The sequence below is a fragment of the Musca vetustissima genome, unplaced genomic scaffold, assembly GCF_032173495.1.
Source record: "Musca vetustissima isolate MV318-11 ecotype Yass unplaced genomic scaffold, APGP_CSIRO_Mvet_v1 utg91372, whole genome shotgun sequence".
In the NCBI taxonomy this organism is placed as follows: Eukaryota; Metazoa; Arthropoda; class Insecta; order Diptera; family Muscidae; genus Musca; species Musca vetustissima.
In genome coordinates, this window is record NW_026883282.1 from 28392 (window position 1) to 42748 (window position 14357).

Here is a 14357-nt window from a genome sequence, read left to right on the forward strand (position 1 = left end):
AACATCGATCAGGCTCGTCGGCTATCTCAATCCCTTATATGTTGCTATGTCCTGGAATCCAATATCAGTCGTATATCATGAAGAGCATCCTTGCAATCACGAACCGATTTTGAGATAATAATGCACGACATGAGTGCCTTAAGGGCCGCCTGACTATCGACATATATAGTCACCGATCCTGTGTTGTTGGCAGTAAGTGTTTTAACTATTTCCGCCGCTTTTGTGATTTCATGGATTTCTGCCTGAAAAACGCTGCAAAGATCGTTAAGTTTATATGAGTTGTGAATAGCTTATTCCTTGCAGTAAACGCTTGCACCAGTACCTTCCTCCATCTTCTACTCGACTGTAAATATCGATAAACCGGTCAGAGGCAGGGAGCCACTTGCCCAGGATTCCCTACTAGAAAACTCTACTTTGATGTTATGAGAAGGAATGTAATCACTAATGTGAGTACTCCTCTCTAAAAAGTCACAAACTGGGGTCTTCTTAAGGAAAATAGCGTGGCCAAAATTCAGCGACTTCCAGGCCCGAAAATTTAATCAGATTTAAGATGGTTGGTGATTTAAGATTGCATTCAAGGCTGCCTGTGACATGCTTCTTAGCGCTCCGGTAGTCAAGATCGACGCCGATCGCTGTACGGTACTCATTTTAGCCAGCTGTATCTTCTTGTTGACCCCTTGCCACCATACAAGGCAACCATATGTTAGAATGGGGAGTACAATCGTTACATATAGCCATTGTATGATCTCTTTTTAGTCCCCAACTTTTAGCTATAGAGTTCTTGCTGGACTAGAGCTTCCTTAGGGCGTTCCTCAACATTCCATTTCCACATCAGTTTGTGGTCGAGGACTGTACGACTGACTCCACCCAAAGATGGCAATCGGAACCATTTCTGACTTCGCCAAGACCGTTGGCGTTTTCCCAGTTGGACAGAGTTAAAAGGGCACCCTGCATGATATCAGAAATAGTCGGCAGAAATTATCAACCTGCTAGCAAGACTACATCAACCTTTGGATAGAATGCTTTCCAGCATTCAATCTAATCCGTTAGTTGGGAGGGGATACCTGAACTATGGAAAGCAGAATGGATAGCTTCCAGCTTCACATTGTTGAAGGCTCCTTCGATGCTAAAGAACTCAGACAATGCGTAACCGGAGGTCTCCTTATTCTCTTGATACGTAGACTTTGTATGGTTTCTGTTTTCCTCTGGTGGTAGGAATCTGAAAAAGTATGATTCTATGGTCCGAGAAGGAGCAGTTCTCGGATACTTTCCAGTTCGTAAACACAGAGTTGTCCTCGCCTGATTTTAATAAGATATAAATTTGTTCAGTTGCAAATTATATTTCAAATATTTCGAACTTATTTTATTATTGGTATTGTTATTTATTTTATGATTTTTCGTATAATTATTTTGTATTTGAAGAACCAATAGTTTATTATCAACCATTATTTTAAGCAACAATCACAGTATTTACAATAACAATGAGACTAAAGCTAAACAATAATAGTAATAATAATGATGACAGTTTATTTTAAAAATAATAAAAATAATCATATTAAAATGGCTAGCAGGCATAGTGGAAAAATTACTAATGATAAGGATGGGGGAATTTTTAAAAAAAAACAGAATAGAAATAAAATAAAAAAAACATACGATGAAGACGACATAAATCAACTTTTCTTGTGTAACTTGCAGTGTAGTTACTAGGTACCAAACTAGATTCTCGTATACTTCGCTGCAGGCCATCATGCACAACATGATAACCACAGCAGCAGCAGCAGCGCAGTTCTACATTTATATGGATGTGTGTCTATGGTTTTATTAATCTATGAGAAAAATTTTCCTCTGAACTTCAAGTTCAGTTGGTTGAAGAACTTGGGTATGATTTCTTGCGACGATTTATTCTGAAGAGATCCTTGAAACTCAATGAAGGTGAAATTTTACGATTATCTCGACTGTGGGACGATGAACCATTGCCTCTTGAACTTGCTGGCGAGGATGATGAATTCACATGGCCACCATTTGTAATGCTGTGATTTGTTGCTGATGTCAGACTTGCTCTTGGTATACCATCAAGATATTCCAGATTTGGCAACATTTGTAGTATGTATTCCCGATAATCGGTTATCATACCGGCGGGTAATATCAGGGGATCCATAGTGTAGACATTCAGGGAGCAATAATTGAAAGGCTCCTTTATGCCTGGATTTCCCATAATCGATAAATATTCCAAGGCGGGACATTGTGATCGTATACGTTGTATCCAATCGACAATATTTTTAATATCACAGTTATTGATCCTGTCAAATAAATGGAAAAGAGAATAAACAAATTTGTCACTATCACTATAAGGGGGCAAATCACAACTCACCATAGTATTTTCAAATTAGGCAAAAACGGCAGTGAATTCACTTCCAAATTAGTATTGCGATCCAATATCAACGTATGTAAATCTTCGAAAAATGTCAAAAATGATAAATTCTGAAAATTATTATAGCTTAAATCTAAAAATTTTGTTTGCATTGCAAATTTCTCAGCAATACGTCGGGGAATGGTGCGTAGATTTTCATAGGCCAATGATATTCGTCCATTTTCTTCAAGGATATTGCTGTCGCCCAGGGAATCTTCACTGCTATAACTGCCATTGGAAATGTTACCGCTAACGGAATAAACATTATTGCTCGATATCATTTTCTGGCAATTATCCAAGTAAATAGTGCTGGGGTATTCGGGTAGTTCGCATACGACGTCGTTGTAATCTTCGCTTGGCAGACTTTCGTATGATTGAAAATTGACACAGTTTTTTAATAATTCATATAAGTTACTGGAATTGAGGAGAAAAAAGAGATGTTTATTAATTATTGATAACAATTATAAATTTATAATATATAGATAATGGAAGAAAAAAAGAAAACAATTTGGATTCCAATTGGAATTTAATGGGATTGTGGTTTATTCAAGTGCTACGATGAATATTTTTTTTATAAGCATTGAAAACATGCTGAACACCATTCTACTGGAAAAGGCGATGAAAATTAGATATGTGGATTAAGATTTGAATTGGGATATTTATACAAAACAACTTATGTGAACATTAATATAAAAATCATAACGATGTTGGGATATTCAGATTAAATGCGAAATTAACATAGATATTAAACAATAAGAAATTCTCAAATATGTAGCAGACATTGGGTTATCTTCATGCACATGTAATATAGGGTGAAGGAGGATTGAGAGATAATGGATAGGGAAGCGATTGTGAAACAGATTGGGAATTTTATTATTTTTAATCAGTAAATATATATGCATGTATATTTTTCCCAGTAATACTTCTGAGGCCTAGAAATCACATTGGTTTTGTTGAATAATTGTGTTCATTATTCATGTAATTTATTTCACTCAATAGCATTCGTTGACATGCCCTTGAAATTATATCAAATTACATGAATTTTACCAATAATCAGTAATCACTTCACAAATGTTCAGATTTTCAGAATAAATACTTTAAAATTACTTTTTTATGATTAAACTTCCACATTTATTCAAATGGAAAATGTAAACATGTACTTCAAAATTCCCGTTCAATTTGTCGTTCAGGAATTCAGAAAAACGTATCTCTATTTTCAAAATAAGGATTTGTTTGTCATCTAGTAAGAATTATAGCTAGAGGATTTGCCATATTTTTCCTAAAAGGGATATGACCAAAATACATATTATCAAATTGTAAGATCTGCTGTTATTTTTAAAATTTCCAAGATACCAATAGTACCTGAATACGGAAAATTAATTATCCTGTGGTAAATTTTCCAGATCCTTTAAAATAACCAGGGTTTGTTTATAATGTGATTTAGTTTTATTAAAGGTTATAATATCTAGCGGGTAGTGAGAGACACGATATGCTCTGCATATTTAAACAATATGCCACAAATATACAATTAATGTATTTATACAAAACGTTTGCCTAGATTGGAAATATTATATTTACAGATTGCTTTCCAAAAATTGTTTTTTAATAGCCTCCAACATATAAGGAGGATATTTTTTTTGATTTTAAGTATTTTGATCACTGTCGCCTCATTTCAAGCCCGAATTGGTTCAAAATAGATGAATGGATAGGTGCGGTAAACCTTCTTATATGACGGACACTTTTTACTTGATTTTAAAATTATTCTAAATAAAAATACAACAATAGAATTTTAAAAAAAAATGAATTCTGTTCTGTCAACGGTTAATACCGATTCCACTTTTGGAATCGGGTATTATGATGAAAAATTCATGGCTATATGGTACAGATATTTGTTGATACGACAAAAATGTGTCGATTAGACCTCAAGTTTCTTTGAACCAAATCAATCACAGGCAATTTGAAGTTTATTTATATACCAATTTTCTCATAGCACTGCCATTCCCTCTGAACCTCTCCCCCAAATATTCCATATGTGGGAAACTTGTATGGATTGAAAGGGCATGCGATCCATCGTTTGAACGTCGTAATATTTTTATTTGAGCTTTATTAAATCTTCAGCATTATGCCTAATCGAAATATTGATTTGGGAACCATTGTTTCTTTGGGCCTAATTTGAAGTCGATTTACAAAAGTCCGTCCAAAGTAAGAAAGTAAGGTCTATTTTAAAAATGGGAAATATCGGGCCACTTCTTCTTGTACCTCTGACACAAAATTGTCAAACTTAAAGGGCCCCATACACTATACATCATGCCGTACAGCATTTATCATAGTATGTGTTATTTTTTGAAAGTTTATTTATGTATGTGTGACACACACAATGCATGAAGAAAATCAAAATAGTTTTGATTTTGAAAATGAAACCCTATCAATCTGGTGAATAATATTCATTTTGAAAGTTGTCAGTAAATAATTTTGTGTACAAAAACAATAGAATTGTGTCCGAATAAAAAAACAACTGAATTTACGACTCAAAATTCAATTTTTGGGACAAAAATCGATTTTTTGGAATAGTGATTGAAGAGTTTGCCCTACACTTGTCAATCTCACATATACAAATAGGGGTTCATCGGCATGTTTGCATGATTTATAGTGTATGGGCCCCTTTAAAGGGCCCCATACACTATAAATGTTTTACTGACAACTTTAAAAATGAATATTATTCACCAGATTGATAGGTGTTCATTTTCAAAATCAAAACTAGTTTGATTTTCTTCATGCATTGTGTGTGTCACACATACATAAATAAACTTTCAAAAAATAACACATACTATGATAAATGCTGTACGGCATGATGTATAGTGTATGGGGCCCTTTACATTACGGTTTAGAATTAACATAAGGTCAAAATCGAAATTTCATATTTTTTGTATACCTATAATTTATTTCTTCTAAAATCGGAAAACCCAAAAATGTGGACCGATATTGACGACGCATGGTAGGATGGAACATGTGTATAAAATCCTCTAAATACAGCCATTTAGAGGGCAAAGTTATTTGAGGCTATCACCAACGTACACAAGATTTTATTTCGGGGGTGAGGAAAAGGCTGCTGCTTCAATATGAACATTTTCATTAAAAAATTTGTTTAATGCGTATGTCCCTGGAGGCAATACCTAATGCAGGACCAATATTGATTGCATGAGGTGCTACCCCTAAAAACGAGCTCAAGATCATCAAAATACCGAAAATTGGGGGATAACCTTATATGGGGGCTACCAGAAAAATTGGACCTATATTTATAATTTGGTACCCAATAAGAACCCAATGTACCAAATTTCAGCGAATTCTGTTGAAAAGTGTGCTCAAGGACCCCAAAATACTGAAAATTTGGGGGTACCCTTATATGGGAACTATTCCTATCTTCGAAGTTGACCTGCCTGCAGACAAAATACAACTCTATACAAAATTTTTGCGATCAATCTAACGTGGTCAAGAATATTTATAATATTAAAACATTATAGGGTCCATACTATTGTAAAGGGTATAAAAAAATAAAATTGACTTTTATTAACATAGCTTGATGATAATATTGGAACATAATAGTCTCATTTTCAACCAAATTGTCTGTAACTTGGTATGTATTTTAGATTCGCATATTTTTACCAAAAATGATCAATTTTAGTCCACTATTTGGGGAGACCCATATAACGGTACAACTAATTTTCAATTTTCATATTTTTACCAAAAATGATCAATTTTAGTCCACTATTTGGGAAGACCCATATAACGGTACAACTAATTTTCAATCAAATTGCCTCTAATTTAGTATTTTGAATTCTCATTCGTACCTAAAGCTATCAATATTGACTTAAGTTTCGGGGTAGGCCCCATATAAATTCAAGCCAATCGGCTAGATTTTAAATTTCAAAAACAATTTAATGAATACAATTAAAAAAATGGCTGCCATTTTTGATCCACCCGGAAACCATTATATGTGATATTTATTTCACTTCTCCAATTAATATGGGATCTCTGAAACATATTGACAACAGGCTACTTTTTTGTTTAATAAATTAGCGTAGCTTATTGAATTTTTAAACAAAGATGACAGTATTCTTGAAGATTTTCAAGTTATTTTGCATATTCAATGATAAAATTTCTACTTATTTGAGTTTAAATATAAAATAATACTACCGACTATTTTTGCCCTATATCGACATGTCGACTATAAAAATATGTCCATTTACTAGAAATGACAGGTCAAATATTTGAACCTAATAGAATCGACTAGTAATCTTTCTTCGGGGTTCCATTTATAATATTAAATAATTTTAACTGATTTTGTATACAGAAAAGGTCACATATATGTACTGGGGATAGATATTATTCGGCACTAGCTAAAAATAATTTTTTAGTAACTCCACACATTGTGGTTGTTTCAATTCGAAATGTAAACTTTCTATAAGACACTTGCGGTATTTACACACTATTCAAATACTTGTTTTATATTTACACCTTGCAAATATCTTCCTTATTACAACTTCACGTAATTGAATAACCACTTGTCATCAATCAATTAATTGTATCACTTTCACACTTACCTATTTTCCTCTATACTATTAATTCCATAGGTATCCGACATAATTTTATGGTGGGATGTGTTTAGAAGTTTTACAACAACAATAAAGTTTTTGTTTACTTTTCGAGTTTTATCAAATGTTAGTAGAACATCAGTTATTATTTTTTGTTAGATTTCGTCTGTCACAATGATTTTTGTTTTAATTGTACAAAAAGTAGCTCTTTTACGCACAATTTTTTATTAAAATAATTACGGCCACGATTCTAGTGATGATGTTGGTGATGCGGCTGATGCTAGAACAGCATGCCTTTCTGAACTGACAATAAAAATTGTTTACACATCCAAATAAAATATGGAAATATGGAATACTAATAGCGACAAATATACACGGTCTTATCACAATAACAACAAAAGCTGCAGCAGAACCAGAACTCTATGAGGATTTTTTTATTTATTTGTTTTTGTTGTTTTAATTAATGTGATGATTATTGTTTTTGCTGATCACTGCTGGTGTGATGTTTTCTTCGAGTCCAATCCACGAGGGAGTTAAAGAAAAGTCGTTGATCTGCCCTTTAGCAGCTAGAAAACGAGGAGGCTGGAAGATTTCTAAGACGACCGATGACGGTGAGAGTGATCCGTTGCGGACGATGTTGGTTATTCAACTAAAATAAAAAATGACAATTATCAGATGATACTCGTAAGAATGAAGTGGAAGAAATGAGAAAATGTTTACTTGTTTGGTGGTAGGTGCAGGCACACTGTGTGCACATGTGTGTGAGGGTCTACGCGGCTACGTGCGTGCGGGAGTACATCATCATCATCATCGTGACTGTAATTAATCTTTTCGAGTGGCGGGTGCACTTTGGCACAGCAACAACAATAACAACAACAGCACATGACCGACGAAGAGTTGTTCTATTCTTGTTGTGATTTATTCTTATTTTCGATCCTCTTATTTGTATGACATTTTCCCTTTATTTTTTTAATGAGAATGACGGGTTCCAGTATAGAACAAGAAGAGCATGTTTTGTGTATGTTTTCTCTATGTGACAGTCAGCAAGAGATCTGTTGAAATCTGAGCTCCAATAGGAAGGAGAAACACAACTCAGATTAACTGTTTTTCCAGTCATTTAGGTAAGAGAGTGCGGCAAGGGTGTTATCTTTCGGAACATAATAATGATGTAGGTGATGATGATAACAAATGAATGTAAACAATTCAGGCAGGTACTTATACTTATTTAAATTTTTGTTAGACATTGTTTCCATCCGCATGTGTGTATTAGAGTGCTGCACATTTTTTAGAAGTGTTCTTCGAAATTTTTGAGATGATAATAAAAAATAGTTTTTTTTTATGACAAAGTAACTAGTTAGCTACCTGTGTTAACTAATTAAATTTACTAAGTATTTTTACGTTAATTTAGTGAAGAAAATCGAAATCCCAATAAAACACTAACACTGCGACAAAATGGAGCTCATGGTGTGTAGATTGGGAAATTCAGTTAACTAATAATCAGACAATATATTTTATGTGATCAGAAATGTTTTCAGGGATCCAGATCTGTCTACCACGAATTATTGTTTTTATCGTATGTATGTCGGCACAGGATTTTCGCATATTTAGGTTCATCTGTTTCGAAATTTTGTTTTCTACCCAATGCAATACAAATTTGTTGAATTAATTCATAAAGTTAACATGGGGGCGAACTCATGCCTTAGTCTTTTCTTCGTGACAACATTTTAATCACGAAATACAAACCAGAACAGAATAAAAACTCAAAATATCTTTGAAAAAAAAAAAAAAAAAAACGTAATAATAGTAATGTGCACGTATATTTTGTATCGAATAAAAATATATTTATTCCATTATTTTAGCTCAAGGTAGATGTATTAGGTAGTCACATCGACCCAGTGATTGTAACATTGAATGTCAAAATAAATTGTTGTAATTTTTAATTCGCCTAAAATACATAAATAAATTTAATTTTTGTAAATAAAATTTAAATTTCGTGACTTTTTCCAATTTTACTGTAAACCAATAGAAGTCGTCTTAGGCAAGAATCGAATCTACATACAAAATCTCCAGAATTCAATAAATTAAATAATGGAAATTATTGAAAGATGTAGAAAATATGAAAAGACACAGAAATTTGTTTTCAGAAGATAATTATTTTCAATCGACATTTGACTCGGGTCGTGATAACCCGATTACAAATTTTAATGGACGGACGGACACACATGACTAGAACGATTCTGCTAGTTGAGAGATGATAAACGATATACAAAAAGGATCTAGAATTAATATATCGTACAGCAACAAACTCTTGAGAGGTTTTAATTTAGAACTCATAAAGCTGAGCATTGCTCTCAAGATTTGATCATGGTAATTACATCCTTTATTTATAAGTTTAAGAAGCAGCGAACTTCAAAATATTTTTAAATGTAAATTATTTAGCAATTTTTGACACTGAACACATAATATGCGTACATTTCGAAGGAAGATATTTTCATTTAAATTCTGAAAGCTGAATACTATCAAAGGGAAATTTATGAAAAAATTGGAAACATGTGACTGCATGAGACTACCTTGTATAATTATGCCATGATCGAGGGCATAAAAACATTTTGTTCTGATTGGTTGAATCAAATTTGCCTAAATATTGAAATGTCAATGCGAATTGAATTTTATTGGCCTTTACAAATTTTGACATATAACGTTATATAATTGGCTCTACAAGATTTTACTATTATCTTCGATATTATAAAGGAAAATTCGTTAACGTAGTAAAAAGTAGTAGATTCTTGCATTACGGGAACAGAACAAATGTAGGCGCCTTTTATACCCTACACAACTATGTTGTCAGGGTATTATAGCTTTGTGCAGCCCCATGAGTTTGTAACGCCGCGAAATATTGGTCCTAGAGCCACCTTTAAGTTACCAATCGTCATATCTTTACTAGCTGAGTCGATCTAGACATGTGTGTCCGTCCGTCTGTCCATTATAATTTGTAAACACAACGGACCAATCTTCACGAAATTTTGCATGTAGTATGGGTTCTGCCCAATGAATACCACTATTGATTTTGGTAAAGATCGGTTAATATTTAGGGGATGAAATGGACCAAATACTTATTTTTGGTTGGTTTTTCTGGTCGCTCTAGAGCCCGCAATTATGGCCCAAACATGGAGAAGGGGATAGGGCCAAAGAATAAGCATACCTATTTTGATAAAGATCGGTCAGTATTAAGCGGGTCAAATGGACCCTGGCTTTTGTGTGAAAAACAAAATTTTGTATTCTATGGCGTATATATTTACTCATAGAGGAGAAGATGATAATATATACAAGAGGAGTGGTTGACCTTTAAATTGGCACCAATTATATTGTCGTATGCACTCGGATGTGGGAGTTACACGTAAATATTTACAGATGCTAACGTATTCAAATATTATTTAGTAACCCATTACCACACTAGAGGGCGGAAATATAGCGCCTTTTTCATGAGGATCCAGGTATGATCCAGGTTAATATTGGTATGAAGTGGACCGATAACTTAACTTTTTCTGTTTTTTTTTCGAGTCGATCTATAGACCACAATTGAAAGCCTAACATCACAACACAACCATCTGTGAAGGGAATCTGGAAAAGTAATTAGAAGAGCTATACTGAATATTAGTAATATTTTTTGATATCTAGTCGGTCAAAGGGTACAAATATCGCGAAATATTGCCCAAGCTCAGAACTACACCGCAGAAAGTTAGATTTTCGTGTAAGTAGTGTAGGGTATCATATGGTCGATGATCAATGTTCAATTAAATCTCGGATTGAAATCCATATTTTTGACATTCGTCCATATCTTGAAACCGTCATTGCGGACCACTTAAGAAAAAAATGTATTTAAATACATGGACTCCACACTCAGCCTATGAATTTGTGCCATAAATAAAAACATGGAAAAAATAAAATTGTTCGATCGGTTTCCTTGGACGGCATATTCAGATGTAGCAAAAGGTGCTTTTTGTAAAGTCTGCATCTTATTTTCGAGTAAAGAAGGGTTCGGAAAGGGCAACAAATTCTTTACCGCCCACGAAAAACGGAATTCCACAAAGACGCGATGATTAGCGCACAGGACTTTATATCGAGAATGAAATATGTTTCAAAACGTATAGAACAATATGGACAAACAAGTTTACAATATATTGAAATAACAAAAGTATAAAATTAAAGTGGTCACTGGGACAATTTTATTGTGTCCCCAATGAAATAAGTCCTCAATTTTTAATACACAAAACAAAAAACAACTATATTTGGGAACTTATTTCACAGTTTTTACGGACACATTTCTTTTTTAAATTCATTATTAATTTATTTCATTATGAAAAGAAACTCCCTAAATTCTAAAAATGAGATAAGCTCCAAAATTTTAGTGATTTTTTTCAAACAAAAAATTCGCGCGAATGTTTCTTTTTAATCCAACATGACAACACATTTCCACAACAAAACAATTTATTTTTGAATACTTAACCACGTGGGTAAAATTAGGAATAAACTCATTAACTGGCGAACCACTTAACATAGGCGGCCACAATTTGGCTCACATGTTTTTAAGGTCGAAACAAATACTGGTATGGGTTAAGTTTTGATATATAATAATTTTTGTCTATTTAACAATCAATGTGGCTGTAATTTGGCACTATGGGTACCAAATATACATGGACAAATTTAACGAAATTTATCCAAAAAACTGAACTTTCGCCGATAAATTTTTGCATTGTATATTTTGGTTCGCCACTTAATGAGTTTATAAACAAGTTTTCGATATTTACGCACGTATTTAAAGCATTTTAGAACTATTTTAAATCAATTTGATAACAGAAACCTGGTAATAGGGTGTAAGATGTTGCATTTACAGGGTATTTGTCCAGGATTATTTTTTGTATCTATTTTGCATTAGATTTGTTTTTGACGGAAAAAATACCAGTCATTTTTAACAGTTAAAAATCAACGGTTATTTTTTCCGTTAAAAAGGGATTTTTTATTTAGGCCACAAACTGTTATTTATAACTGATTTGATATAACGTATAACCGTTACGGTCCCTGTTAGAATTTTATACAAAAAATTCAAAGTCCATATGTAAAAATTTCGGCTCTACAGAATAACTGGAAAATTATTTAAAAATATATTTATCAGTCCATTTTTACAATTTTGTTTTTAATTTGTTCGCGATGTTACAAAATCACAGATATTTATATCATTCCTAAAATGCTTCTAATTGACAACAAAAATGTTGGTCTCCGATTTTGAATGACACATTCACATTTTATCGCCTAATTGAGTGATCTTGACAGATCGCTTTATTTATTTTAATATGACGGTTTAAGTTATGGAAATGATCATTTCCAACCCTATGCTTGATCAGCATAGTCCGATTTAAGGCATTTTGAAGGTACAAACCATATTCCCTTTAAATATGCGACTTAATGTTTGACTTTTGAGGTTATATTTTTAGCGGCGGACGTTGACGTCTCCATCAGAAATAGCTTTTTTTCTATCGCAAGCATGTTTGGCCTTATACAGGGTGGCCCAAAAAAGACTGACGTATTGAAAATAACTATAATTTTTTGTGTTTTTTTATTTATTTATAATGTTTTTAAATATTTAATTCATGGAAAAAAGGTTTGAAATATGAAATCTCTCAAATCCATTTTCTTGCTAACAAAAATTGGCTCCTTTAACCGCATTTTCCATAACTGTCCGTAGTGTTTCTGGTTCCAAGTTTCTTATTTCTGCTTGATTGTTGTGCTTAAGCTCTTGTTTGGGGTTTATTGATATACACAACTTTCTTCAAATAGCCCCACAAAAAAGTCTGTAGCGGTCAAATCTGGTGAACGTGGAGGCCAAGCAAAATCACAATGTCTGGAAATTATTCGAATAGCATATTGCTGGCGTGCCTGATGGTCTTGGGGAGCAGTTGCTGTGCCATTTGAATTTTATACGGAAACATTGTAAGATTCCGCTTCAAAATTCTTTGCAAGGATGTTCTGGAGATTCCCAATTGAGTACAACGACGACGAGTAGAGACAGGTGGATCTTCGTTTATACTCTGTCGTACAGCCTCCACAACTGTTTCATTGCGCACAGATCGACCTTTTCCTCTACCTGAAAGATCTAACACTCTTTAATGTTCCTCAAAACGGGAGACTAGGTTACTAATCATGTTGTGACTGGGTGCTGTTCGAACATTAAAATGACAACGATAATTTAGTTGAGTTGTAATAATTGACCTTCCAGAGGAATAAAAAAATCAATGATTTTGACGCGCTTCTGCACATCATATGTAGCCATGATTTATCTTCAAAAACCAGTAATTAACATGCAAAAGACAAAACAAAAAATATTAAAAATAAAAAAGATAACCATTTTTAATACGTCAGTCTTTTTTGGGCCACCCGATATGTAATTTCGACCCATATTAAAGGATTATTTTTAAAGACAAGCTCAAAAACATTTTAAGAAAATAATATAGCACTATCGGTATATGGCAGAATGTACCTGTCATTAAAATGCCGAATCTACCCCAAAGGTACTTTCTATAGTTCTTCTCATTTTTTTATCAATCTTCTAAAAACATTATATTTTTAATTATTTTTATAAGAATATAAATTGTAATTAACGACTTTTTAATAGTTCTGCCTTAACATTTGAAAAGTTTTGTTCACATAATACTTACAAACTGGAATGACAGTTATTTATTTTGATATTCGATACCTATGGATCAAAGCTAGTGATGTACAATGAGAGCTTCATATTGAAAACGCCATTGCGAATGTGTCCAGTCTTCCCTATGCGCAAAATTCATCATCAAATCTGGAAAAAATATATATTTACAGATTTTAATGCTAGAAATGACCACTAATACACGTGGATTAAAATATATGAAGATAACAGATAAAATGTTGGCTGGTTAAAATTACGATCTGCACACATCTCGCTATACAGCAGGTTATGTCCTCATACCTTGGTCTATGAATTCAGGACAAAAGAAGTACATAACATTTAATTACAACATTTTTGTATCCCCAATAATATATAGAGGGTATATGTGAATGCCCTATTGCAATTGTAAACAACGAAATAAACACGACCATCATCCAAAGCTAAATGGTAAATGCCTATCATCAGCTCAGTTTCATTTATTGCACTGAAAATTAATGCACTTTCTTATCAATGAAAACAGAAAAAAAACCAGTAAGGAAAGTAGTAAAGTCGGACGGGGCCGACTATATGATACCCTTCACCACTTTGGATATACACAAAAGCTCCTCCAGAAGATAGAATAAATGTATCATCTTGGATATACACAAAAGCTCCT

The 14357-nt window shown here is 33.2% G+C and overlaps 1 protein-coding gene across 1 annotated transcript; it reads right to left on the bottom strand.

Moving 5' to 3' along the window:
- Positions 1 to 1816: 1816 nt before the first annotated feature.
- LOC133330122 (uncharacterized) lies at positions 1817 to 7061 on the bottom strand. Its single transcript, XM_061538597.1, has 3 exons — positions 7012 to 7061; positions 2372 to 2824; positions 1817 to 2300 (listed from the first exon to the last, which is right to left on the bottom strand). Exons 1-3 carry the CDS (start codon positions 7050 to 7052, stop codon positions 1859 to 1861), a joined length of 936 nt encoding a protein of 311 aa, XP_061394581.1. The 5' UTR covers positions 7053 to 7061; the 3' UTR covers positions 1817 to 1858.
- Between the last annotated feature and the right edge of the window lie 7296 nt (positions 7062 to 14357).

Bases quoted from the DNA above. Each gene is read 5' to 3' on its own strand.
- LOC133330122 (XM_061538597.1), bottom strand. From the start codon at position 7,052: ATGTCGGATACCTATGGAATTAATAGTATAGAGGAAAATAG. The intron at 2,825-7,011 runs GTAAGTGTGAAA...CCTCAATTCCAG, and splicing joins AATAGTATAGAGGAAAATAG to TAACTTATATGAATTATTAA. The intron at 2,301-2,371 runs GTGAGTTGTGAT...TTTATTTGACAG, and splicing joins CCTAATTTGAAAATACTATG to GATCAATAACTGTGATATTA.